The sequence below is a fragment of the Centropristis striata genome, chromosome 16 (assembly GCF_030273125.1).
Source record: "Centropristis striata isolate RG_2023a ecotype Rhode Island chromosome 16, C.striata_1.0, whole genome shotgun sequence".
NCBI lineage: Eukaryota > Metazoa > Chordata > Actinopteri > Perciformes > Serranidae > Centropristis > Centropristis striata.
In genome coordinates this window covers 20,613,759-20,639,498 of record NC_081532.1, presented here as the reverse complement: position 1 = coordinate 20,639,498, position 25,740 = coordinate 20,613,759, and the positions used below count along the sequence as shown (strand labels likewise).

At 38.1% G+C, this 25,740-nt stretch overlaps 2 protein-coding genes across 4 annotated transcripts; both read right to left on the bottom strand.

Moving 5' to 3' along the window:
• Window positions 1-8,018: 8,018 nt before the first annotated feature.
• On the bottom strand, window positions 8,019-11,791 carry LOC131988179 (interferon-inducible GTPase 5-like). Its single transcript, XM_059353236.1, has 3 exons — window positions 11,718-11,791; window positions 9,805-10,367; window positions 8,019-8,899 (listed from the first exon to the last, which is right to left on the bottom strand). Exons 2-3 carry the CDS (start codon window positions 10,358-10,360, stop codon window positions 8,262-8,264), a joined length of 1,194 nt encoding a protein of 397 aa, XP_059209219.1. The 5' UTR covers window positions 10,361-10,367; window positions 11,718-11,791; the 3' UTR covers window positions 8,019-8,261.
• A 384-nt stretch (window positions 11,792-12,175) lies between these two features.
• Window positions 12,176-25,517, bottom strand: mocs1 (molybdenum cofactor synthesis 1). 3 transcript variants are annotated; one of them, XM_059353232.1, is made up of 11 exons: window positions 25,266-25,517; window positions 24,180-24,291; window positions 23,502-23,669; window positions 22,577-22,741; window positions 21,577-21,638; window positions 19,060-19,171; window positions 18,120-18,232; window positions 17,441-17,551; window positions 17,187-17,307; window positions 17,052-17,099; window positions 12,176-16,361 (listed from the first exon to the last, which is right to left on the bottom strand). In XM_059353232.1, the coding sequence occupies exons 1-11, from the start codon at window positions 25,461-25,463 to the stop codon at window positions 15,307-15,309; spliced, it is 2,265 nt and encodes a 754-aa protein (XP_059209215.1). In that variant the 5' UTR covers window positions 25,464-25,517; the 3' UTR covers window positions 12,176-15,306. The 3 variants fall into 3 exon arrangements, with proteins under 3 accessions (XP_059209215.1, XP_059209217.1, XP_059209218.1); XM_059353235.1 differs by having other exon boundaries at window positions 16,223-16,361; window positions 17,037-17,099; XM_059353234.1 differs by lacking the exon at window positions 17,052-17,099.
• Between the last annotated feature and the right edge of the window lie 223 nt (window positions 25,518-25,740).

Genomic DNA, 25,740 nt, shown 5'->3' with positions numbered 1-25,740 from the left:
GTGTAAAATGTGTAAACTTCTGGCTCTTGGCCCTTTAAAATTAAGCTTTTGTATGTGCCTTTTTGTTTTGGGCATTTATGATTTCTCCCTGTAACCTTAAACTTACCTTGAATACAGTTGAATTAAAAAAAAATAAAAAAAAATAAAAATTAAAAAATGTTTTAAAAGTTAACAAATAATTCTTACCGTATGAAGAACTTGAAACGTTGCTGCTCAAGAGGAAAAGTTTCCTTCTGTTTCTGGGCTGTTCTACTTTTACAGTTGTACAGAGTTCAGCCCCTTAGATGCTCAATAAAGTGACCAATGAAAAGGTCTTGCTGTGATGATGGAGACCAATCAGTATTGCTCACATATCCTGATCCACATTTTCAGTGAAAGCACATGGTTTATAAGAAATTCAGAGAGGGTGGGTGTTTGTTTCAGAGCTCAAACCTGTGACGTATGTGCAGGCACTCATTTATTTAACCCCCTCTTGTTGTCATGAGCCTGTTTGTCATTAGTGTCTCGTGCTTTCCCTCAGGTGGAATCAGTGAGGCTGATTGAGGAAAGGTTATAGGGAGGAGGAGGTGACCTCTTCTGGCTCTCTCACTTCACCTTGCAGCAGCATGTAGTTAGTGATCTAGCCTTTTGTTTGGTTTTAGCTCTTCCTCTGTTTTCTGGTGGCTCGTTTTTCTGCATTTTATTTCTATTTCTTGTTTAACTGGGTTCTGGTTCTGGGTTAGAAGAGATTCACATTGAGCAATCTTTTTAAAAAGCAATCATTTTACAATTACTGTCCTTAAGAATAAGTTCTTAATTCTTATTATTTATTTATTTAACACAGTGGGACACATTGTGTGTTTGTACAGACAGTAACCACTGTGTGGAATCACAATACTCAGTTTTCAGATGCAGTGTACAAAGTTGGGACATCATAGGAGAAAAGATCAGGGAAAATAAATGCTAAACACCTCCAGCAATTCACAGTTTGCATTTACTTTAGTTTAGAAAACGAGATGTACAATGAAGAGAGCTGGGTGCAGTGAATCAACTATTAGTTATGATATAAAGATGGCAACATTCAGTTCTCCATAGACAGTCAGTGAGATTTGCTGATCTACAGTGCAGAGTAGAGACTGACAGAGTTACTGTGACATGCAATATCAATCAATCAATCAATCAATCAATCAATACTTTATTTTGGACACAGGGGCAGGTCCATATAACAGTAAAGTAAAAACATAAAAATAAAATAAACAAAACAGAACAAAAAGGACAGAGAGACAGACAGATATTAAACATAAAATATTTACATATAGGCTGAAACGCCAGTGCTTCCAAAGCCTTGAGGTGAGCCTGACCGTACTCATGGCAGGATTTGCCAGCACATAAATTATGCTATTTGGTGACTAAGAAAGTCTACACATGAAGCTGAACATGAGGTTCCTGAGTACAGCAGGACATGTGGACACACCAACACTCACAAACATTTGGCTAGCACTGCTCACTCTTGGCACATTAAGCAGCATCCTCAAGCCATCATTATATGCCACCTTGAGTCTCTGGATACTGCTACTTTTGTAGTGTCGCCACAAGTGGGCAGTATACATTGGGGTGCAGAAAGTTTTAAAAAGCGTGATCTTCACATACAACGAGCACATACAGAATTTCCATTTCAACATGTTGGCCTGTGCATACATCATACGGCATTGTCTTTGAATGTCCCTATCATCAGACAGGTCATCAGTCAAATGATGTCCTAAGTATTTGACCTCTTCACACGTTTTAAGGACAGTGCCTGAGAGAGAGAAGACAGGAAATGGCAATTTATTGTCTTCCTTGCTTCTGACTATCATAATATTGCTCTTTTTACCATTGTATTTAATGTCAAAGTCAGAGCCATATTGCGAACATACTCTGAGTAACTGCTGGAGGCCAGCACTATATGGACACAGAATAACTAGATCATATGCATACATCAGATGGTTTACAATGGTGTCAGCAACAATACATCCTGTTCTGCAGCTGGTTGGATAGCTCGTCCATGTAAATATTAAAAAGGAGCAGATGTAGAATAACCCCATTTCACATACATTGACTGATATGAATACCAAAAAAACAGGATTCTTATAAGAGATATGGGAGCCCCTCTATTTTGCAACTTATAAAATTATTTCCCATGGTTCACCCGATCAAAGGCCTTAGAGGTGTGATGAGTAGGGCTCTCCCCTTCCTCTTGCCAGTGCAGCCACACCCCTTAATCAGCCTAACCGATAACAGGTGAGTGCTAATCACCTCACAGTCCCTTTAAATGTAGCTGCAAGCAGCCTGCAGCAGGCTGGCCTTGCTCTCTCTACCCGACCGTCCTGGTGGGGCAATATTGTCCCGGTAAGGTGCGCACTGTCATGGGTATGAAGAAGTATGTTTTTAGCACAGACTTTTTTTATTCATGTAGATTGTTGCAGGAAGGATCAGAGCTATATGTGGACGCAGTGGCTGCTCTCCTCCCCTCCTTGCGCTGTGTAGCACGTAGTGCATTTGTATTCCAGATCACATGCAGACAGTAACCTGTAACTCTCAGGTGAAATGGTCATTTGTTATATTTTTTTTTACCATGGTTTTGTTTCAGATACTCCTCCTCCTTTTAACCTTTGTTACCTTTTACATTCACATTTGAGTTGTGTGCCATCATGTTTAATGTAACTACTTACCTCTCATGGCAGGACTGAGATAATGATGATGGTGATTGCTGCATGACCTAATTGCTGTAAGACAATTGCCAAGGTAATGCAATACCTTCAATAGCAATTTTGTGGCTTATTTTGTTAATATGGTTTATTTTTGCCCTATTAGGAGTTCTACCTACTGCTGTTTTTGTCCCTACTTAATTTACTTTGTATATTTGGGTTATTTTGCTTTATTATACTACCTGTGAGTGATTTTTATATAGTTGTTGGTGCCAGTACAGGTGGGCTGCCATATTTCTGTAGGCGGTGGGTCACATGGTGGAGGTCTTCCTTTTTGTCTGCTTCTCCCCTGCCTGTGTTTTGCATGTATAATTTACTGCATTTTGCATGATTATTTTGATTTTTCTGTGAAATTTATTGCGTGTCTTTTGTGTTGCAGTGCGTTTGACTTCCCTTTGTCCCGGCCTGGTGGTGGTGGTTCCCTCTTCCCCTCACTCACTCCCTCCTGCAGACTTCCCTGACACCCCCTCCCTTGTACTCGTAGCCATTTTAGCCTGTCACTGTTGCTCATTTTAAGTATTGTGTGCATTATTTTATATTTAAATAAAATCTCATATTTGTCTATACCTGGAGACGCACGTCTCTGCTCCTCCTTTATTAAGAACCTAGATGGTAAGTGTGTATTTCCCTGGGTGAAACTCCCAGGGTGGCATTGTCACATCCAGTGTCAGGGGCTTATAGTTGCCCCGGTCACAGAGGCATCAATAAAGCTCATAAAAATTGTGGAATTATGTCTGTTATACAAATCTAAGATCTCTTTAAGAGAAAAAATGCACGCATCTGTGCCATGTTTAGGTTTACAACCAAACTGGTTATCGGAAGTCAGGATAAACTGTTCCAGCCTATTCAATATAGTCCGCTCCCAAACCTTGGATAAGATGCTGGCCAGGGCTATGGGCCGGTAGTTATCCGAACTGTTGATTTTTTTTTTTTTTTTTTTTTTTTTCCCCCAGATTTGTCTTTAATGATGGGCATTAATAGAACAGATAAAATGGAATCTGGTAAAATACCATGAACTAAAAACCCTGTAAAACATATGGCAATGAGGGGAGAGTTTTCTGCTCGCAAGTTTTAGACGCTCCGCAGATATCTTATCCATACCACATGCTTTATTGTCTTTTAACAATACTGGAAAACATATTCTGGTGTGGTCACACAGGAGTTATGTGTATATGCTAGGGAGAAGATAAGGGGCCTAGTCTAGCAATCAACTTTAAAAGATTCACTAATCAAACATTTAAAAAGCATAAAAGGTCTTTTAAAAACTCCATATAGGACTCCATGTGAATCAAGGAATATTATAAGAAGTGGTGCTAAAGGCTAAAGAGTTATGTTAAGTTCTGAAAAATCCAGCAGATTCTGCCTTTAAGATCTTTGGATAGCCTGTTACGCAGATATGAGATCTTTCTGCGGCTCAAAGGACGCACGTGCGTCAGTAAATGTCATGGAAACAGAATGACCGTCAAGTCATGTATGCCTATATAAAGGCCAGCAGACCTGTCATTTGTCACTTTGCACCTGGACCTGGACATGAGCTGAAAACCTCCTGACCCAAACTGTGGAAAGCGAACTTTTGGAAACCTGTAAAAAGCGGACCTTGTTGAAAAAACAAAGCTACTGCTTCACCCAACCGTTGTGTATAACCCGAGGAGCCTGAAGTCTTCAGTGGACCACCGGTCGCTGAAGGCCACCTGCTGGCCGGGCCTACCACCCAGGTGGACGCTAACCCTGCAGGTAAGTCAACTTTTAATTAAATATTAATTCGGTTTCATTTTAAATTGTTTCTGTTTTAGTTATGATATAATTAGTGATTACTTATTTTTTTAAAGCTTTATTCATCTAAAAAATGTGTAAATTGGTGAAATTAAAGCCGACTACGTCATGAACCCTGATGGAAAAACACAAATTGTGGGGTAAAAACTTTCATTCGACAATTTCTCTGTGGGAAATGATTATTTCTTGGGGGGAAAATGATACATTCACTGCATGCACTGTCATGTCCTCATGAGTTATGCAGAGAACTGGAATAACACTTATTCTATTTCTATGGTCTGGAAATAGGGCGCTGTGGTTATTTTGGAGACACTGTTATTGTGCATGGTTTAGCTACGGTTTACTCTGCGTAATGGTGCATGTGGTGCAATAGACAATACATACATTTAGACAGCATTTAGTTGTTGATACCACTAAATCCTTACTGTTTTAAAGATTTGTTAATATGAGAATCAAATGTCTAAAATTTTGCATTTGAATTTTGATAAGTTTTTTCAGCATACTCTGAATATTTATTTGTCTCTAATGGCATTTATTAATCTCTGGCATTGTTTTATTTATTTTCATCCCTTATTTTTTCTATTTGTAATTTATAATAAAAAAAATGTAAAAAATTTATATTTTTTGTGTTTTTTATCAGCCCTATATTGTGTTGTGTACTTGTTTGTGTCTGACCTGATATTTAATTTAAAAAGAAAACGCAGCATATTGCAAACCATGGAGATTTTTGTCAACATAAAGTTACAATACAATGGGTTGGTCCTAAAAGTGCATTCCCCGAGTGCTCCTTAAAAAGTGAATTCTGTTAATTGATGGACTGAGTCATTCATTTTTTCTGAGGTCTGTATCTGGTCGTTGCAATTTCAATTGTGATGGTTTATGTACCCCCCTCCCCATTTTGTTATTGTCGTTGCTGCCATTTATGTCTATAGAAAGCCTCTGAAGGGGACCTGAACCTTCTTCTTGTCCAATAATTAAGATTGTGTGCCTAATGATTTGATTTAACACACGTCTATATTCTCAATAATGCTTAGTTTTCAAACACAAAATTGACATTTTTAAGATTTTTTTCCCCAAGTGACAAAGAAGAGCAAATAATGGTTATCATTAAGACTCACATGCATGAAGATCAATCAATTCTGATGCCCTCATCTGTTCAAAATAACAGAAGAACTGCACATTACCTGATACTGCTGTTAAAGGGGAAGCTCCCTCTGTGTTAGCAACATGTGTAGTGCTGTCGTCATATTACAGTATTCTACATTTCTTATTTATAACTTTAACTTTTATTGCGTCTTATGCAGTCTAAAGTTAATGTGACAAGAAATCTTTAGAAGTCAAATTCTCAGGTGCTCATTTTTCCCCCTCAGGTGGTGTTAATTACATCACACTTACCATCCTGCATCTGCATTTAATTGGGGAAAAAAAAATAGATTAATAAAGTTTTGAGAAGATACACTTTATCTGTCAAGAATAAATCAAATTGTCACAATCATATCATGGAAAGAGGTTAAAAAAATATATATATATTTTATTACAACTCTATGGTCGTTCATGTATATGATGAATATTACAATGTTTTCAAAAAGAGTTTTAGGTTCTGTTGTTTCTGAAGCTGTTTGTATCAGCTGTAAAGGCACATCATGTTCCTCACAATATACAATTAAATTTGATTTTATTTCTTTATCCTCTACAGAGAAAAGGAGACTCAATTGAAGCAGTTATGGTAAAAAAAAAAAAGAGCAGATCATGCTCCTTCTCTAGTGGAAGGTAAGTTACTTATGAAGAGAGTAAACTGAGTGACCAAAAGAATATAATCACCTGTACAATGTAATGAATTTTTTGTGGCGATATGAGATTATTATGTACTGAGTCTGGATGGTCTGTTTTATTCATGTCACTTACACATTTGAAGGAAAAATAGTATGATAATTTCAGCTGTGCACTGATTCCCTTAATGAAGTCTGAATTATCCGCAATTTGAGTTCACAGTTGAAAAAACAAATTGAATTTCTGTTTGTCACCAGAGATGCTGATGATGCTCCCCCCACTAAGACCTCTGCAGAAAAACGGATAAGGAGGTGCCATAATAAATGTCATGTGGCTCCAGCTACAGCCAACCAGGAGACATCCTCCAACTGGTTGGTCCACAACTACAATGACATTTTTTGTTAATTCAAAACCACAAAAAATGGCACTCACGAGTCCTTAGCAGCCACACTCTGAGCTTTTAGAGCATCTGCGTTATGTTTATTAACCATTTGTGTGTCCGTGTCCCTCTTTTTTTTTCTGTAGTACTAAACAAATCCAGCAGGACTGGCTTGGGTGAGAAAATCTGTACAAAAACACAGACACAAGAGACGGAGCAGTTGTTTTTATTCTATAATATATTCTACAAATTCCCATAAAAAGCACAATTTAACTAAAATTAACTGCAGCCAACGATGTTTAATAATCTAGTGATTAACATCAACATTAGAATGGTATGTTAACTAAAGAGAGAGTGAAAGAAAAAGAAAAGATGGAAAACATATTCTGGTGTGGTCACACAGGAGTTATGTTTATATGCTACCAAATAGTTTTGCCTATTTTATTTTGGAGGAAACTTTCTCCAGCTGACTAAATGTTAGATTACTAGTGATAATAATTGTATACAGTTGTATTCAGGAACATTTCGTACAAAACATGCAGTTTGAAGTGCTCTCATTAAAAAAGTTAAAACAGGAAACAAATAAAATAGAGGTAAAGATAAGGGGCCGAGTCTAGCAATCATTTTAAAAGATTCACTAATCAAAAAAAGACATTTAAAAGCATAAAAGGTCTCTTAAAAACTGCATATAGGACTCCATGTGAAGTAAGGAATATTATTAGAAGTGCTGCTAGAAAAAGGCTAAGTTAAAGAGTTATGTTTTTAACAGCTATTAAAACTGTCACAGTTGGATAACAATGAACATTCTATATCAAGATTGAATAGAATAAATAAACCTAGGGCAAACACTGCAGCTTTTCATCCCCAAAGTGCAGAGAATGGAGGAACATTTGTTTAAGTTCAGAGTCGGTCAGAGTCATGAACTGTGATGCCATGATAGTAATAAAATGATGAACTAGATGTGGAACACTGCTAAATGTGTCTTTTGAAAATGTACGTACACTTGAATATTTATTAAATATCTATTGGGATTCTTTCCTTCTTCAACAATGGATAGGACTGAACTGACACATCTTACTGACTTACTGACCTTTTGTTACCAGAGGAGGTGCCCTTGTGTTTTTTTCTCTTTTAATTTCTGCTTCTCACTAAAGACCACCTCCTGGTTCACTACTCTTCAGGGACCTTGCCTGAGCACTTTGTCTGCTGTTTTTCTTGCTCATGAGGCTCTCATTATAACAATGTAATGGCAGCATATGTCCACTAGATGGTAGGGAAGGGACAGGGATGAGACATGAAGAACTCACCGAGGACAATAAGATTACAAGCAATGACAAAATCACAAACTTCAGCTCATTTCATTTACATTTTTATTTGATCACCCAAAAGCCTTTATTTAATTCAGACAAAAATCATTATTTAGACACTCATCATCACATTTCCAGATCTGCTCAAAGTGTTTGGTGAAATGTATAACTAGATTATAAAACTTTGATGTGAATGCAGTAACGTTAACTACTGTAATATTACAATGTAGTCAGAAATCATCCAGAAGCTCATTTACATGCTATCCAAGAAATTTAAAGTGACACATTGTCATTTAACATATGACATCACACTGCTGTGTTCAAACCCAGAGCCTTTGTAAACACATTCTGTGCGTCCTCAGCAAGCATGTCAAGGGAAGTACTGAGAGCTTTGTAGGTGAAGGCAGAAGAGAGGGCCGATGCTATTGGGATTCCAATGAATGGAACAAATCTGAACCCTTCCTCTGCTGCCATTATAGCAAGATCAGCCACAGAAAAACACAGCACCTTAAAAATCAAGTCTACGGTTATTTTTTTTGCACTTAGTGGTGACGTCATCACTGCTCTGAGATCCGCCAAAGGCACTTTTGTACGACAAGCAAGATTCTGCAGTGACTCAGTATTAAGACCAAAAGAAACTTGGTACCCTGCAATGGCAGTAGCCAGCATGGTCAAATCAGCAGCACAAGAGAGCCCAGGGACTGGTACAGTTGCTGCAAGTGCAGATGCAGAGGCTAAGTACTTTATTTTATCTTGTAAAGCCTCTTTCTTCTTGCTGATGACCTCCAGGCTGATGTTGGGCATGGCCAACAGCAGAACATCCCTCTTATGTGCAGGAAGTTCTCTCTCTAGGGTCTGCTGTAGAAGAGGGAAGTCATGGAGGTGGAGATCAAAGCTGGACACCAGGAAGACTTGTGGAGACTCAACACCTTGTTTTACAAGACCTGAGTGTCAAAGAGAACAGAGGAGTTTATATCAGATGATGAAATCAAAATAAAATGAGAAAACAACTCTTTAGCTTTCTTATGTCAAAATGCATTTCCCTGCAACCCTCTCCTGCCCTTCATCTCAACCTGTGCTGCCCATGTGTAAACTTCTGGCTCTTGGCCCTTTAAAATGAAGCAGTATCTTTTATATGTGCTGTAAAGAGCAGTGTGTTTCTCTATAATTTGTTAATTTTGCATTTGTGAGAACTGCACACATTTATACATGTTTAGTTTATTGCAACATATATTTTCCCGTTTGACATATAAAAAAAAAAAAAAACGCAGAAGCGACTTTATTTTAAATTGTACTTTTATTTTGAAATGAGAAAATGCGGAAGTGAGCCAGCGTGCACCGCAGCCAGGCAGTCTGCTAGCTCCGTGAGTTGGAAGAAAACGTTGTCCATCTTTAAAACTTTTATAAGGAAAATGATGTCCATATTGTACCTGCCTGAAAGTTAGCACCTCAGTGAGAGAGCGACATCAAGGTATGAATGTGCAGTTTCTTTTGTTGTTTATTATTTTCGTTGTAAGTAGATGATATCTTATTTTTTATATGGCTTGATGTACGGTTTTGGGGTGATTTTGTTTGCATGTTATGTTAATATGATGGAGGTAAATGCTGAAGGCGGGCTGTTTGGAGCTGATTTATTGTTTGTTTTGTTTGTTTTGGTAAGGATATTATTGTTAGGTATAGGTACATTGAATTAATATTTATTGTATGTTCCAGCTCTTACGGTGTGGATTGGAATTTTATAAATTCATGAAACATCAGTAAAGGAGCCAGACCATCTTCTTCCTGGGGATGCTACATGTGCCTTAATGTTTCAGGAATTTATGATTTCTCCCTGTAACCTTAAACTTACCTTGAATGCAGTTGTCCCTGATCTCTTGAAGAGTTCTTTCTGCGTTGAACTCCCTCTGACTTCTTTCTGCATCATGTAAATTATGGTCGATCTTGGAGCGAACAAAGTAGAACTTTTTCTTCATCTTCTGAATCTCCAGAGCGAGCTTCACATCATTTTCTCTGAAGCGATCAGCTGAGATGATGATGAAGAAGTCAAACCTTTCAAATCCAACATGCTGCAGGTATTCGTCTGCTGGAAAGTTGGTGGTGCCAATACCAGGAAGATCCCACAGTATGACGTTGGGATAGTTAGGATGGGGGTATGATGTAGCCTCCATGGTGGTTTCTACACAGCCAGTGGGAGCAGCTCCATCATCTCTGTTGTCTACGCCTCTAAAGGCATTAACAAAGGTGGATTTACCAGAACCAGACTCTCCTGTGATGCCGATATTTAGTGGAATATTATTCTGCTCATCCAAACACTCCTGGATCTTTGCAGCCGCTGCGGCAGGTCCTTCAGATGCCATAATTGCTCTAATATCTTTGATTTGTTCATCTTCAAATGGATTATCCATAGCTCTCCTTGAGAAATAAAGATAAAGAGAGAAATCGTTTCACTATTTTTGATTTAGGGGAATTGCAGGATAAACTTACATGAATAATAATTAAAATAACAAAGGAAGCAGGGTTTGGAAACTGCATTTAAATATGTATTTTCCAAAACAGAAAAATGTTTTCTTTTTACTTGAGGTTCTTGGAAAACAAGAACAGAGTTAGTTCTGGCCAGGACATTTCATACTTCAAGAGAAACTCAATTGCAGAACTTCTTAGAACTCCTCATAGGACCCTCCCACTGCAGCACATGTCGAATTAAAATTTCTGACCAATCACACAATAGTTGTCGGACACCACACCAGAGAAAAGTTCTGCCCAGGTGATGTTTCAAGAACAGAGAAATATGCTCTCTCTTGGAGGAACACAATGATGTCATTCTGTTCTTGCAGCCCTCCGAGAGAGAACACATTTCTCTGGTCTTGGGAAGTATTTATTAGCCTTCAAGATTGTTTATTTCCTCATATGGAGGCTTCACTTGTACTGTTGTAGAAAATCTTTAAAGGAAAGCAACTGACGACCAGGTAGATTCGAATAGCAGCCTTGTGCAGGATTTATTTGGTAAGTATCAAAAACCAATGATCCAAAAGTCAGAACAACACTGAGCTTTTTTTTTATCTTGCAGGTTCGTGCATCAATGTTTCTGTGTAACTAAGGTTTAATGTCCTGTTATTTCCTGTTATGTTTCCTGTTCTTGAATCAGAGCTGCTCTGATCTTAATCAAGCAGAAGTTTCAGGTAAAGAGACTGACTGTTGGTCAGATTTCTGTGTGTTTGTCAAAACATGTTTGATGCATATTTAAACTGCTATATGTCAGATATTTTAATACATCTTCAAATTAATTCCATGACAGTACCTCTAAGGGAGATGACCTTTTAACAAAACACATGTTTGTGCCTGTCAGCACTGGTCAGCATTAATTTATTTCTGGTATCAATAAGCAAAGATAAAAGAGGTCATTTAACTCCCTTAAATAGTGATTGTAACCTCAATATACAATTATGTAAGACTGTGTAAAGTGTGTTACATTGGACTAAGCTGCAGTGATGGAAACAGAATTTTTTTTTCATCTTTATCTTTAAGGGAAATAACTTTGTGTGCAATTTTTGTGGTCGGCTGTAACAAAGAAATTTCCCCGCTGTGGGATTAATAAAGTTGAATCTAATCTAAAAGTTTCTACCGAAAATTAATCAGATGTAACTTTAGAAGTCATGAACAGGAAAGTGTAATGCACAATACTATGCATTTTGCATCTTTAAATATGTCTTATAACCATAAGTAAGTAAATATTTAAAAAAAAAGTTAACAAATAATTCTTACTGTATGAAGAACTTGAAACGTTGCTGCTCAAGAGGAAAAGTTTCCTTCTGTTTCTGGGCTGTTCTACTTTTACAGTTGTACAGAGTTCAGCCCCTTAGACGCTCAAAAGTGACCAATGAAAAGGTCTTGCTGTGATGATGGAGACCAATCAGCGTCACTCACATATCCTGACCCACATTTTCAGTGAAAGCACATAGTTTCTAACAAATGCAGAGAGGGTAGGTGTTTGTTTCAAAGTTCAAACCTGTGACATATGTGCAGGCACTCATTAACAGGTTTATAGCTGGTAAAGAGCTTTTATCAGCCACATGACATTTCAGTGACCCATGTAATGTGAACATGTGCCCCTTAATAGAAACATGAAAAACAGCATAATGGGTAGGTGCTGCTATTGTAGCCCAATATTGAAGAAAACATTGAGAAAACAATGGACGACACAATGAGTCCTCGAAACACAGCCAGGATTTAATGAAAAGATAATAATTGACAAGGTACAAACAATATTTTGTTCAGAATACAGAGTCCTTCCTATTAGTTGTTTTTTATACTGAAAAACATTTGGTGTATTTCACTCATGTGAGGTCTATCTCATGCTCTTTAATTTCCAGAATTTGTCCTCAAATGATACTTGGTATTTCAGGATAACTCCCGAATCAGAGTCAACAACTTCTCTCAACCCACAGGCATTTCCGGTCAGGATGTGCCAGATGGGCCGGGCTGTTAAACTCAGAGACACTGAGTCTCTGTGTCTTTTTCTGTTGCATGTTTAATACTTCTATAATGAAATGTAATAGTTTACTGTTACGTACAGTCAATAAAGTCAAACATCTTCTAATAGTTATGAGCAAAACTTCTTCTTGATTAACTATCATGAGATAAACACTAAACATGTCCTGTTTGTGAGCTGTGATGCCCCCTGGTGTGTAAACCGTGAAAATCCTGCTTAGGCTGTGACACACAACCACTGAACATGACAACCAAAAGTTGTAATTATTGTTACCTGTAGGATATAACACAAGTCAAATTCCAGCAATGAATAGTATTACAGACACATGTTAACTGGTTATACAGTAATGTTCCATAAACGTAAACACAAAGAAATATGTGTGCGTGTATATATTATTATAACTTTTTAATTATTATTTATTTATTTATCTTTGTGCATGAGAGAGAGAAAGAAAGAAAGTTAGAAACAAAGATTTTGTGTGGTGCATTCCAGTTCCTTTAAGGTGTCCCACAATGCCTCAGTCCATATTCCTGGATAATATTGATATCATAAACATTCCATTAACGTTACTGGACAGTCCACTTGCCCTGTTTACAGCTTGTCATTCACCTCTCTTGTTAGATTTTGTAATTTCTCCATAGCCCTAGAAAAGGTTCCATCAGGTGCTCTTAAATGTGCAACGATGTTTTCCAAATCTTGTGCATACTCCCCCTTTTCAGCTAATAACCATTCTTACACCTGTCTGTTCGGCCATTATGCTGGTTGCATGTAGCTGCTCACCAGTCGCCTTTAGGATTTCAATTGTGTCGTTGATGAATCTCTGTTGGTTATAATAAACATAATCTATCCAGTAAACCCCCCTCTTGTTGTCATGAGCCTGTCAGTCATTAGTGTCTTGTGCTTTCCCTCAGGTGGAATCAGTGAGGCTGATTGAGGAAAGGTTATAAAGAGGAGGAGGTGACCTCTTCTCAATCTCTCACTTGCAGCTGCAGCATGTAGTTGGTGATCGAGCCTTTTGTTTGGTTTTGGCTCTTTCTTTGTATTCTGGTGGCTTTTTTTCAGCATTGTATTTCTATTTCTTGTTTTATTGGGTTCTGGTTCTGGGTTAGAACAGATTAACATTGAGCAATCTTTTTAAAAAGCAATCATTTTACAAATACTGTCCTTTAGAATAATTCTTATTTAATTTGCTTTAACACAGTAGGACGTACTGTGTGTTTATACAGACAGTAACCACTGTGTGGGATCACAATACTCAGTTTTCAGATGCAGTGTACAAAGTTGGGACATCATAGGAGAAAAGATTGGAGGAAATAAATGCTAAACACACCTCCGGCAATTCACAGTTTGCATTTACTTTAGTTTAGAAAACGAGATGTGCAATGAAGAGAGCTGGGTGCAGTGAATCAACTATTAGTTATGATATAAAGATGGCAACATTCAGTTCTCCATAGACAGTCAGTGAGATTTGCTGATCTACAGTGCAGATTAAATACTGACAGAGTTACTGTGACATGCAATACATAGAGGCTGCATCAGTTAGCATTTTGCCAGGCAGTTCAATCATATTAAGAATTACATTTTTTAAACAACTATACATTTGAAGTTTCCATCAAATCAACAATAAATCTTAAGTAGTGTATAGGTTCATTTCATTATTATTAGCAGTAAGTCTAAGATTGGGGGATATTTTAGAGTCGTCTTACTGTCATCCTCTTCAGTACTGAACTGCTGCAAGAGTACAAATATCCAGTGTTTCCAGTATAATACAGAGAGGGAATTAAACTCAAGTGAAATCCAGTAATGAGGATGAGAGTGAAACCTTAACCAGTTATCATCACTGACAAAATGATAGAAAGCAACATCTCCTGGAACAGTTGAAACCAAATTTACCCCCAAAACTCAACAGTTAACACATTCATAGTGCTGTTAATTACAGCAATGCAAAGCAGGCAGACAGAGGAACATACAGAGTGATATTTCACAGTTAGACTTCATATCTACCAGCTGAACACTGAAAAAAACATTTCTCTCGTCTGGGCTTCGTTATTAATGGAATTATCTTCAAAGTTGCTGTAAGCAAATAAAAGATAAATACATTCGTCATGTGAATAGTGTTTGAAGAGTCTTCAGTTTGTTCTTCCAGGGAGGCTTGACTCTGACTCATGGGTGCCCTCTAGTGACACTTCTGTTCTAAGTGCACTACTAAATTACATGAACACTATTTAGGTAACATGATTCATATCGAGTATGGGATAAGTTGTTATTATGGTAGTCAAATGCTACATGTAAAATGTTTCTATAATGCATTATAAACACACTTAAAATGATTCATAAGCCAATTATAGTGTATACTGTATAATTAGATTCAAGCACTCACAAATAATCAAGAAGCTTTACAACAACAATCATAACACATTCTTATGCATTTTATGATGACTTATAAGGTCAAGTATCATAATAATTTATCACCTGTTGACTGTAGTTACATCATAATTAATATAGTTGTGATAGGCTATAATCGTTTTAAAATGGTTGTATGAAGAGCAATTCTGGTGAATTATGATACTTGACATAAGTCTTCATAAAATGCATTGCATGTGTTGTGATTATTGTTATAAAGCCTTAAACATATTTAAGAGTTCTTAAGGCTAAAATATACAGTGCTATAAGAGATTATAATGCATTATAGACAGGGGTGTCATAGAAAATGTTACAGAATTTCTTTTGTGCTCAATTCTGATGGCATAGATTTTTGTTTTTAGAAAAATGTGATGACTGGTGAAAATTTGATGCAGTCTTCATGATGCTTGCAATTAATTCTCACTTTTCCTGGGTTGGATTAAGTTGTGAAGGATGAGGTCACTGATGGCGATGAAAGTCCCTCTTCCCGCCCGTCTTACTGACCAGTTTTACATCTGTAATGATGATGTCATGGCTCACTGCCTTGCACATGTCATAGATGGTCAGTGCAGCAACGGAGACGGCTGTCAAGGCCTCCATCTCTACTCCCGTCTTTCCCATTGTGCGACACGTTGCTGTGATGACCGCCGAATTCTGCAGCTCGTCGAGGTCAAAGGTGACAGAGGTGTGGTCTAAGGGGAGCGGGTGGCAGAGCGGGATGAGGGCTGAGGTCTGCTTGGAAGCCATGATGCCAGACAACTGTGCCACAGCTAAGGCGTCACCCTTCACCAGCTGGTTGTCCCGAAGCAGCTGGAAGGCAACGGGGCCCAAGATGACGGTGGCGCTGGCTGTCGCTGTTCGACGAGTGGGAACTTTCCCGCCAACGTCTACCATGGCGGCACGGCCCTGGGCGTCTGTGTGCGTCAGCCGAGCTTCAGTAGTTTCATCAAAGTGAGTGTTTGTGCCTGACCTGGGGTCCTTGCTGGAACTTTGATTGTGGCACAGTCGAACATTGTGATTTATTTTGGCATTCATTTGTAGTGTGCAAAACATAGGTGGCCCCGGGGTCCTGAGTAAGTGGCCCCTCGAAGCATTAGGACCCCTGGCTTGTGCGTACCTGAGACAGTCTTCATTAATGTAGCTCATGAAGCTTGTGCGTGCGGTAAAACTGTCAGCCTTAGTGTGACCGCTGATGAAAGTGACCCTGAACTCAGATGATTGAAGGGGTGCTACACTATGGAGGCTGTCCGTCACATTGTCTTTGTTGATATGTGATCTAACATGGGTACCCCCACTCATTAAGGTCCTAGGCCAGCAAACATGGGCAGCCTGTGTTGAATCTGGAAGGCACAGAAAACCCTCTCTATTAAGGAGTCCCCGGCTGCCTGAGCGCCACATGTGAAGAGCTGCTGCTGGAGAGAGGAACGTGTCGTTTGGAAGATGGGAAACTATGGGGAATGCTCTTTGGCTGTCTTGTGACTTGGGCAGAGACAAAAGCCTTTGTGATGTGCTGCCTGTTGGAAAAAGACAACACGATTCACAAAAACAACAAGCAAATCCTACTTAGATTAAGATGCATTATTCAAAGTTCAGATAAATTTGTTATTTGTTAAAATTAGGGCTGGGCGATATGGACCAAAAGTCATATCCCGATATATTTAGGCTGAATATCGATATACGATATATATCCCAATATTTTTATCACAAAGTGAGAGCAAATGTTCAGTCAAAGTCAAAGTTAAATATGACATGTCACAAGTAGTTTTATTGAAAAACTATTTATTTAAGTTAACATAAATACTGTAGCATTTTTATTTTTACAGTACTTTTTTTTTCCAAATCAAAGCTCTATAAAGTGCATATTTAGATAAAAAATATCTTAAATAAAAATAGCCTATGAAATAAAATAGTCCAATCTTTTTCCAAAATAAATATATTTCTATGAGAAAAATAATAACGAACATTACAAAAAGAACTTAATATGACAAACCAAGTAAGGGCAGCATTTGCGATATGGTCTAATTCCATATCACATTTAAAAATATATCGATATATCGCCCAGCCCTAGTTCAAATGTATCTTGAAGCTGCATAAATAGGTGAATTGTGAGGAAAAAATTGTGTTTCAGCCTATGATGGTGATGATTATAACCTCACAAATAAATGATGATTTTTGAGATTTGTACGTACAGCTGTGTCACCCACCAATGAGGATCATAGGCCTGTTCTTCATCTGAGAGATACTAAACATGCCTGAAGAGACACACAGGACAAATAATCCTCAATAATCTGTGAGTACACCCCACAAATGATGTATAACATTAACAAACAAAAGTCTACCTGCGTGTTGTTTCTTCTTCCTGCCCACAGCAGCTCCGATGATTTGCAGCAGCTCTTCATCTGATGCTCCGGAGCGCAAGATATCTCTCAGAGACACCTCCGAGTTCCCAAACAAACACACCTGAGAGAGGAAAGACAGGGTAAGACATTCAAATCTGTTGGTGCAGACACACGCGAGTTTGTGCTGAATTAACACAAACACAGACCCCAGTAACAGCTGTATGAAGCCCAACAAAGAACAACTGTAGCTTTACCTTGAGGTTCCCATCTGCAGTGATACGTAAACGGTTGCAGGAGCCACAGAAATGGTCCGACATGGAGGTGATGAAGCCAACCTGCCCTTTGAAGCCTGGCACTTTAAATGTCTGTTAGAAGACAGAGGATTGCCAAACAATTATCCCAGGTAAAGATTTATTTAAAAGTGGTTTCAAGATTGAAACACGTAATGCAGAATTAAAATTCACAAGTCCCAGTTTCACCTGTAAACATTCACGTTGTTAGCAACATTAGCCGAGGTCAGCACAACAAGCTGATTGATATGAACGCAACCTTGACCTCTGTGTACCATCACACCTCTGGTTTCAAGCATTCAAATCAAAGACAGAGTACTACATTTGATTCTTAAACCAGATATTTCATATGTTTTCCTCAGATCAGAAAATGAAGAGAATTTGCCAAAAGATTTTGAATTTTGACTCTAGTTTTCTGTTCGCTAACCGATTAAAACTGAACCAATAATTCCAGCACGACACAATGTGTCTGATGATGATAGCCGAGTTGGAATGACTTGCATGTGATTAGCAGCATTCATAATGTGCCAGAAAGAAGTAATATTTCCAACAGCCAACATAATATTTCTTAGACAAATTCTAAATAATGCACACTCAGAAAATGAATACTTTATATACATATAGTACAGTTGGGGACACTGACCTTAGCGGTTTCTGTGTGTCCAGTCTGAAGCATTTCCAGGTTGGCCCACTGCTGCCTGATGCGGTCCAGCATCTCCTGGTAACTCACCATCTTCTTAAAGTTCCACTTGTTGCCTGTCCAGAGGAGAAGAGGCAGTCTAGGTCAGTCAGTGAATGATGGGTTAGGGTTAGGGTGATATCAATGATATCACAAGCTAGGGCAGAATATTTAACAACCAGCAACTTACTGGTGTAGAAGCACATCAGTAAGCGTCAGTAAGAACTGAACGGACACATCAGAGGAAAAAAACTATGTGGTGCTGAGTGCCCAACAACATGTGATACTATTACAAATCACTGCATTGTTCAGTAATACCATTTTGATTTACCTGTACACTTTATGATAAATATTCGGTAACGCTTTATAATAAGGTCCTTAGTAACCATTAATTAACAAGTAATAAGGCATTGTTCTCGCTTTAGATCCGGTAGTTGCAAAAAGCATAGTTAACTTATAGTTAACTTATAATAGATTAGTAATAAAGTATATTTTAATATCAATAAGCAAACAAAATAAGATTAATAAAGGCATGGCAAAGACATAATGGGTGGGTCATGGGTGTTTGTAATGCTATTATGAACAATTATAAGATACTCATGAGGCTTTTATTAATGTTCTTAAGAATTTGCAAACTGTTAACAAGTTTCTTATTAGTGCTTATAATTCTCTTATAGCTTGCTATTAGCTGTATTATAATGCCATTATTAACACTTATATAAGCTTATAAACACACATTAATGTTAATAAGCATCTTGTAAGGACTTACAAGGGCTTTATTACTTGTTAATTAATGGTTATTACAAGGACCTTAATATAAAGCGTTACCAAATATTCAATTGGTAAATTAAGACCTGCTACACCAGACCTGTGCATTCACTGAGTGTGGGAGGGGAGCACTTACCATCGAAGGGCATGTATTCAATGAAGCGCACCTCCAGAGGCTTCTTCTCTGTCAGCGCCACAAAATCTAGCAGCTCGTCCTCATTGAGGCCTCGCATGACCACACAGTTAACCTACAGAGGGCAGCACACAACAATAAGCCACTGATTACTGAGCTGGACATTCTTCTCCTCAGAAGGCTGTTGTGTCTCAGCTGCAAGGATGCAAAGTTCGGGGACAAAACCACACAGTAGCTGGACATTTTAGCAACCACGCAGGCAGTAAAGATTTGACTAGGGCTGCAAAATTCCAGGAATTTTAAAAGTTGGAAACTTTCCATGGGAATTTATGGGAATTAACAGTTATAAATAGGGAATTTACGAAATTGAAGGTTGGCCCTTAACAGGGAACTTATATATAGTTGGGTAAAATTTATTTTAGCATAATATTGACTAAAACAACCAGATTTTATCCAAGTATGCTTGAAAATCTGCTATTCCTCAATCACATGCACATAGCACACTGCTTACTGCAGGGCTGCTGAGGCCATGCCCCTGTTCTGGCTAAACATGAATGTTGAGTTAAATATTACTCCTCTGCTCCGACCCACCCATTAAAAAATTATATTGTTATAACAATATATTTATCACGTTAAAATGTGATAATTTCACATTATTTCATGTTAACGGGAAAAAATCCATCCACCCAATAATCCATCCCAGTTAATACTACAACTATTGTTTTGGGAAAATATGCTTTTATGTAACTTATGTGAGTATTTTAGACAGAAAATATTTAATAACTACACTACTGAAGCTGAAGTAATACATCTTTATTTTTTGATAAAAGTCGTGTTTTCCATTTCAAAACTAAGATCAATTCATTTCATACAGTAGTATGAAGGTAAGATATGTGATGTAGCAGTTTAAGTAAGCAGCGTTTGTTATGACTCACATAACTAGTCATGTTATAACAACATAATAATATGAGGTCTAGTGACGAGGAAGTTTTGTACCACTATTGTTTCTTTCTGATTACATGCATTTTGATGCAACTGCATACAAAGTTAAAAATTAAGGGACAACGTAAGCCAAAAGCACTTTCTTTTGTCATGCACATGGAACATTTTAGGATGAAAAATTACCCAAAATTAAATAAATGCAGATTATCCCAAAGAAAGTGTTGTATAACCAAGAGGAGCTCATGCAGGAATAAAGAGTGTCATTATTACATATATTATGTCTACAAAATTCACATAAATTACATAAAAGCATGTTTTCCAAGAGGAGCTCATTAATGTGTGAGGGGATTCTAGTACTACTGCAAGCTCCAATAGTGTAATTATTACATATTTTCTTCATAAGATATTAAGTTACAAAAAAGCATATTTTCCCAAAACAACAGTTGCAGTATTACCTGCTAGGATGGATTATTGTGTGGCTGGATTATTTTTTACCCTACACCTTTCCATGGTAACATTTTTGTACTTTTTTTTGTTGCACTTTGTAGACGGCCCCCTGTGCATTTGAGCCACAGCCAACCGTACATAGGAGTGTTTAAAAATCCTTCTCAGAGTAGCATGTTTATATCATCCACTGTGCTCAAGAACTGTAGAATCTCACCATGTCTCAAACCAAACTTAAAGTAGGGCTGGGCGATATGAGCCAAAAGTCATATCCCAATATATTTAGGCTGAATATCGATATACAATATATATTGGGATATTTTTGTCGCAAAGTGAGAGCAAATGTTTTGTTGAGTTTTACTTAAACACACTCAAACAACCAAGTGCTTTCCAAAACCAAGTTTTAGAAATATTCTACAATAATATTATTTTCTCACTTCATAGTTTATTTTTTTTTAATCAACACCAGTCCTTATCATAAATATCAAATATTATATTCATTTATTTTCAGAATTTTAATCCTGTCAGTGATTTTTATGCAAATTTGCGCATATTTGAACTTTATTGATATATGTTGTATGGTCTAATTCTAGATCACATTTAAAAATATATCAATACATTTTTAATATCAATATATCGCCCAGGCCTAGCTTAAAGTATAATTTAATTGAGGCCTGTAAACGAGCCATAGCCCGTTTTTGCCACCATTTCGTTTTGTTTTGTTATCATGAAATAACGTGAAACTTTTTAGTGTGGCAGCAATACGTTTCTGTACATATGCATCTCTTACTATTGTACAAATTTCAGCAAATTAAAAAAAGTCATTATCTATGACAAACAAAAACACACACATACAAAAAAAAAACTGATTAAAAATATTGAAATCTTAAAAACCTAAAAGATTTATTTTTCTTATTTTGGAGGCGCACCGTCACTGCATATTGGGCTTATCACCTCCCAAAATTCCTTTCAGGCGTTTTTGAGGTATATTGCATTCATGACAATAGCACAGACGGACGACTAGACTACATAATACTGGCCATGACTTACGCCAGTGTGAAGGCATAATACAATAAACTAAAAAATAGTTAACATTTATAGGTAAGAGCAAGTCTGACAAGAACAAAAAAATACCTTGACAGGATTGTATCCCATTTCAATGGCCTTATCAATGCCCTCCATCACCTTGTGGAACCCTGAGGAAAAATAACAACTTGGATTAGATAGCAACATTCTGGTTTAAGGCCTTAATCATGCCATGATGCCTTTAAATCCTGTTCTACCAAATCAAACCTGACTATCAGACAATCATGAGATCAGAGCTGAGTGATGCACGTGTCTTAAATGTGAGCTGCTTCTTCTTCACAGGCCCTTTACAACACTAGCTGAGCTTCCTCTGTTAACTGCTGTTAACATGTGACAAAGCCCAGGATTTTCCACAAACCACTGATATGTAAACATCTACAACTAATCCCTCAGCAGCAGCCGGAGTCTTTTATCAGCAAAGCCCAAAAATCCAGGCCCACTTACTCTGGCTGGTAAGCATCTCTGAATCAAGTCAGGCTTATGTTTAGTTGTCTAGAATTTCCTGATTACCTCACCGAAGTCCGAGAGACAAGAGTTTTCATGTTGAACCACAAAGGAAAAGTCTGCTAAACCTTTTACTGACTGGTGTTCTTGAAGAAGTCTGGCTCAAACTGCATTTTTTTCCCCACGTGCCAGTACTGCCATCTGTTCCTACCTTCCATAAACCAACCACCCAGAGCTCTGCCCTGCTGTCACCTCCACTCCATGCATAGTAGAGTTAGAGTTTACAGGCTTCTTCAGCAACATAGAGGCTAACAGCTACGTATACAGTATTAATGTATGCTTTTTGATGGACAAAGAGAGCTGCAACAGTTGAACCAAATGGACACTGTTTCACTGTTTTCTGGAAATCAGAAGAGCCTTATAGAGTAAACTAAAGGCCAAACAAACCCTGCTTAAAGCTAGACACAACACTAGCAAATACAATATATAACTCCATCAAGCATAATTATGATACAGTACCCAACACTTCCTTATACCTTTACATCTTCACCTAATTTCCTTCAAATGTTGCAGTTTACATTATGTGTTAAATACTTTTCTGTACCTTTCCGTCTGACAATAAACTCAAATTTGGCAGGCACCAGGGAATCCAAGCTGATGTTTATCAGGTCGAGGCCGGTATCTTTCAGTTTAGGCAGAAGCCTGGCCAAGTTCATGCCGTTGGTAGTCACAGCAATGGTTTTCAGGCCTTCCAACTTCCTTAATTCTGCTGCAGAGGGAGAGCAAACATGGACACAAGGGAAGTGACAAAAAGGAAGGAAAGGAAGGGAGGAGAGAGTGAAACACTGAGAGACAATTGGGGTAAATATTTTAAATATTGTGATATTGCCCACCCCTAATAAAAACCAGAGCTCATTTTCATATCTGCTGCTTTTTAGTACAAGGGCTTATTATCAATATGTGAAAAACTCTGTTCGTTTTGACTTACTGTCAGAAAACATCAAGCACAAATATAGTAGAAAAGTCTGGTTACTGATTCCACTTCATGCGAATGATTCACTCGAGGTCACAGTGGTGACCTGTCACGTGACTCAGAGATAATTGATAATCTATATGGAGCTGTTGGCAGCCTGTGATCCTCTTTCTACAAAGACAGGTCACGGCGCATTGCATTGTTCATGCATGTCATGCTTTAATGTTGCTACACTCAACACTGTTGTCAGTTTGAGGCTGTTACGGTTAATCTACAAATCAGGCTGGAAAATAAAGTGTTATAATGTGTCATTTGACTAAGCACACAGCTGTGGTGTAACAAATTGTTTTCCGTGCACACACACATGTCTTAACCTGAAGGTATGCATGAGAAACCTGTCCTGTGTGCCTCCTCTGTGTCCTCATGTCACTTCAGTTTAGTAAAGCGGGTTAGAACATGAATCGCTGATAGCCTCAGATACCAAATACAGGGGAAAAAGTGTTATAACAATTAATGTATGAATAACCAGACCCTCCGTTTTTCACCAGTTCCTTACCGATGATATCCAGCACATCAGGTCTGATCAGGGGCTCTCCTCCAGTGAGGCGGATCTTCTCCACCCCCTCCTGGACGAAGAGTCGAGCCAGGGTCAGGATCTCTGAGGTGGACAGCAGCTGGCTCCGTGGCGTAAGCTTCACCCCCTCCTCTGGCATGCAGTACTGACCTGAAAATGACAAAAAGATAAAATGGTTACAAGAAAACAAAGATGCTTTTATCCTACAACGTCACAAGTTCACGTTGTGTGAAGGAACTAAAACGATGGTTCACACAATCTGGCCCTTTTTGACATTTATTTAGTTTCATTTACTTTTATACTTCACACCTTCTGGTTGCATATATACACCGTTCCCTGTGCTTCCCATATTTCTCTGTGCAAGGCCCACTCAAACTGCATTGCTTAATGCATTTAAATGGTCTTTTAATCTAAATGTATAAAAGTTATTCTAAAGAATAAGCCATCAACAAAATGAACAGAGACAGAAGAAGAGGACTTATCCTCACCAGGTAAAAGCCATTCCATTTAAATCTACAGCTGATCTTGACCTCTCCAAGGTAGAGGAAATTGTATTCAGCATCAGCAAGAGCAGTGGTGGCGGCAATGATTATAGTGGTATAGTGTGGTTTCTTCAAGGGAAAACATCTTTGATATGGCACAGTGGGAACCTTTACTTACACCGCAGGTTGCATTTTTCAGTCAGGGAGATGCGCAGGTAGCTGTGCCTCCGGCCGAAGCTGTCAGTCAGGAACGCTGAAAAGGGCAGTATGTTGTCATCTTTTAGCCTCTCCTGGGAACAAAGATAACAGGGCATTAGGTACTGTGGAATAGCTGATAATGGGGGAACAGTAACACTGCGATTTGTTGTTTTTCAATATTATTTTTGCATTAAAACAAGATATTTCTCCTGTTCACATACAGTTAAATTTATTTAATCTTTATTCAAGGCTTGTGGAAAAAATAGTTTATAGTTTTTAGAAATAAAAACTCTGTGAAATACACATGGTTGTGAGTACATTTATATACATACAAATGCACCAACGTGTCAAAATGTCAGTCACACTGAGGGGCTTGGTAAATAGCTACCAACCTTTGACTGTCAACAGCATGTCACTGTTATGTCAGAAGTTATCAGCATCAAGGCAAGCATATAACTAAGCCATAAGTTAAACACAGTCATATTAAGCACAGGACTCGGCCACAAGGGGAATATTCATTAATCCTATTTATTTCAATGTAAAGAGAGAATAATGACCTGATTAAATCAATTGAAGCCCTCTTTACCTCTCAGAAATATCCTTAAGAAAGCTTTAGAAACAAATTTTCCGAGTCCATTCACAGTGTCACTGATAGTAAAGTCCCTGCCGGGCACATAAACAAAACAACTCATCACAGCTAAACAATGAACTCCTCATCCTATCAACTTCATCAAGGTTTAACTGAGCTACACTGTGCTCCTCCATGCAGGACTTGTGAGGAAATAATGTAATTTGCTGGTGTCCTCCTTTAAAATCATTTTACACCACTGTCATCATCTTTAACTTGCTGGTTTAACATTAAGTCTAACAGTTAGCTACTTCAGCCTTTATTGGGCCCTTATCTGACAAAGGTTGTGACAGATAAACTGACACAACTTGTCACATAATTTGTTACTTTAGTCGTTAATTAACTAAGGTTAGACAGTATATTCACAGTGAAAACCTCAGCACTACAGCAGTATAACTTGTAGGCAGTGTCTTGGATTCAGTAGTGGGTTTTCATTACCTTACTTGACCTGGTTTTCAGAGAAGAGGCGAAGTTGGGAGCAGATGAAGTCGAGTCTCCAAGTTCAAGTTCATTTTCCTTGTGCGTAGCACCTGAATACAGCCTTTCAATGTTCCCGTTTACCCTCTGGAAGAAGAGTTTTCTGAAACTTGTTCGTCTGTCAAACAAGCGGCAGCACACACTAGCGTGGGTAGCCATGTTACTATTAGCTGAGGTTTTCTGGAAGTTGTTATCGGAGCTCCTGGCATGAGCTTCTCTGCACTAAAACATGTCAGTTAACCGGAAGACCGGGAGGGGAGTTTTAGGGGCGGGGTCACGCTAGCCAATCGGCTCAAAGTACACTAGTGATGGTGCATGCTGGGTAATGTAGTCCGATGGAACGTTAGCGCTTCAAACTAAGTACACTGCGAAAGTTTTTGACAAAAAGTTCGGACACTGTGTTCAGAATGCATCAAACTTAGAATTCAGTGTATTT

Bases quoted from the DNA above. Each gene is read 5' to 3' on its own strand.
- LOC131988179 (XM_059353236.1), bottom strand. From the start codon at position 10,360: ATGGATAATCCATTTGAAGATGAACAAATCAAAGATATTAGAGCAATT. The intron at 8,900-9,804 runs GTAAGTTTAAGG...TTTGACACTCAG, and splicing joins CAGGGACAACTGCATTCAAG to GTCTTGTAAAACAAGGTGTT.
- mocs1 (XM_059353232.1), bottom strand. From the start codon at position 25,463: ATGGCTACCCACGCTAGTGTGTGCTGCCGCTTGTTTGACAGACGAACA. The intron at 23,670-24,179 runs GTAAGTAAAGGT...TGTCATTTTCAG, and splicing joins TGAAAAATGCAACCTGCGGT to GTCAGTACTGCATGCCAGAG. The intron at 19,172-21,576 runs GTATTTTTTTGT...TGCCCTCTGTAG, and splicing joins TGGGATACAATCCTGTCAAG to GTTAACTGTGTGGTCATGCG.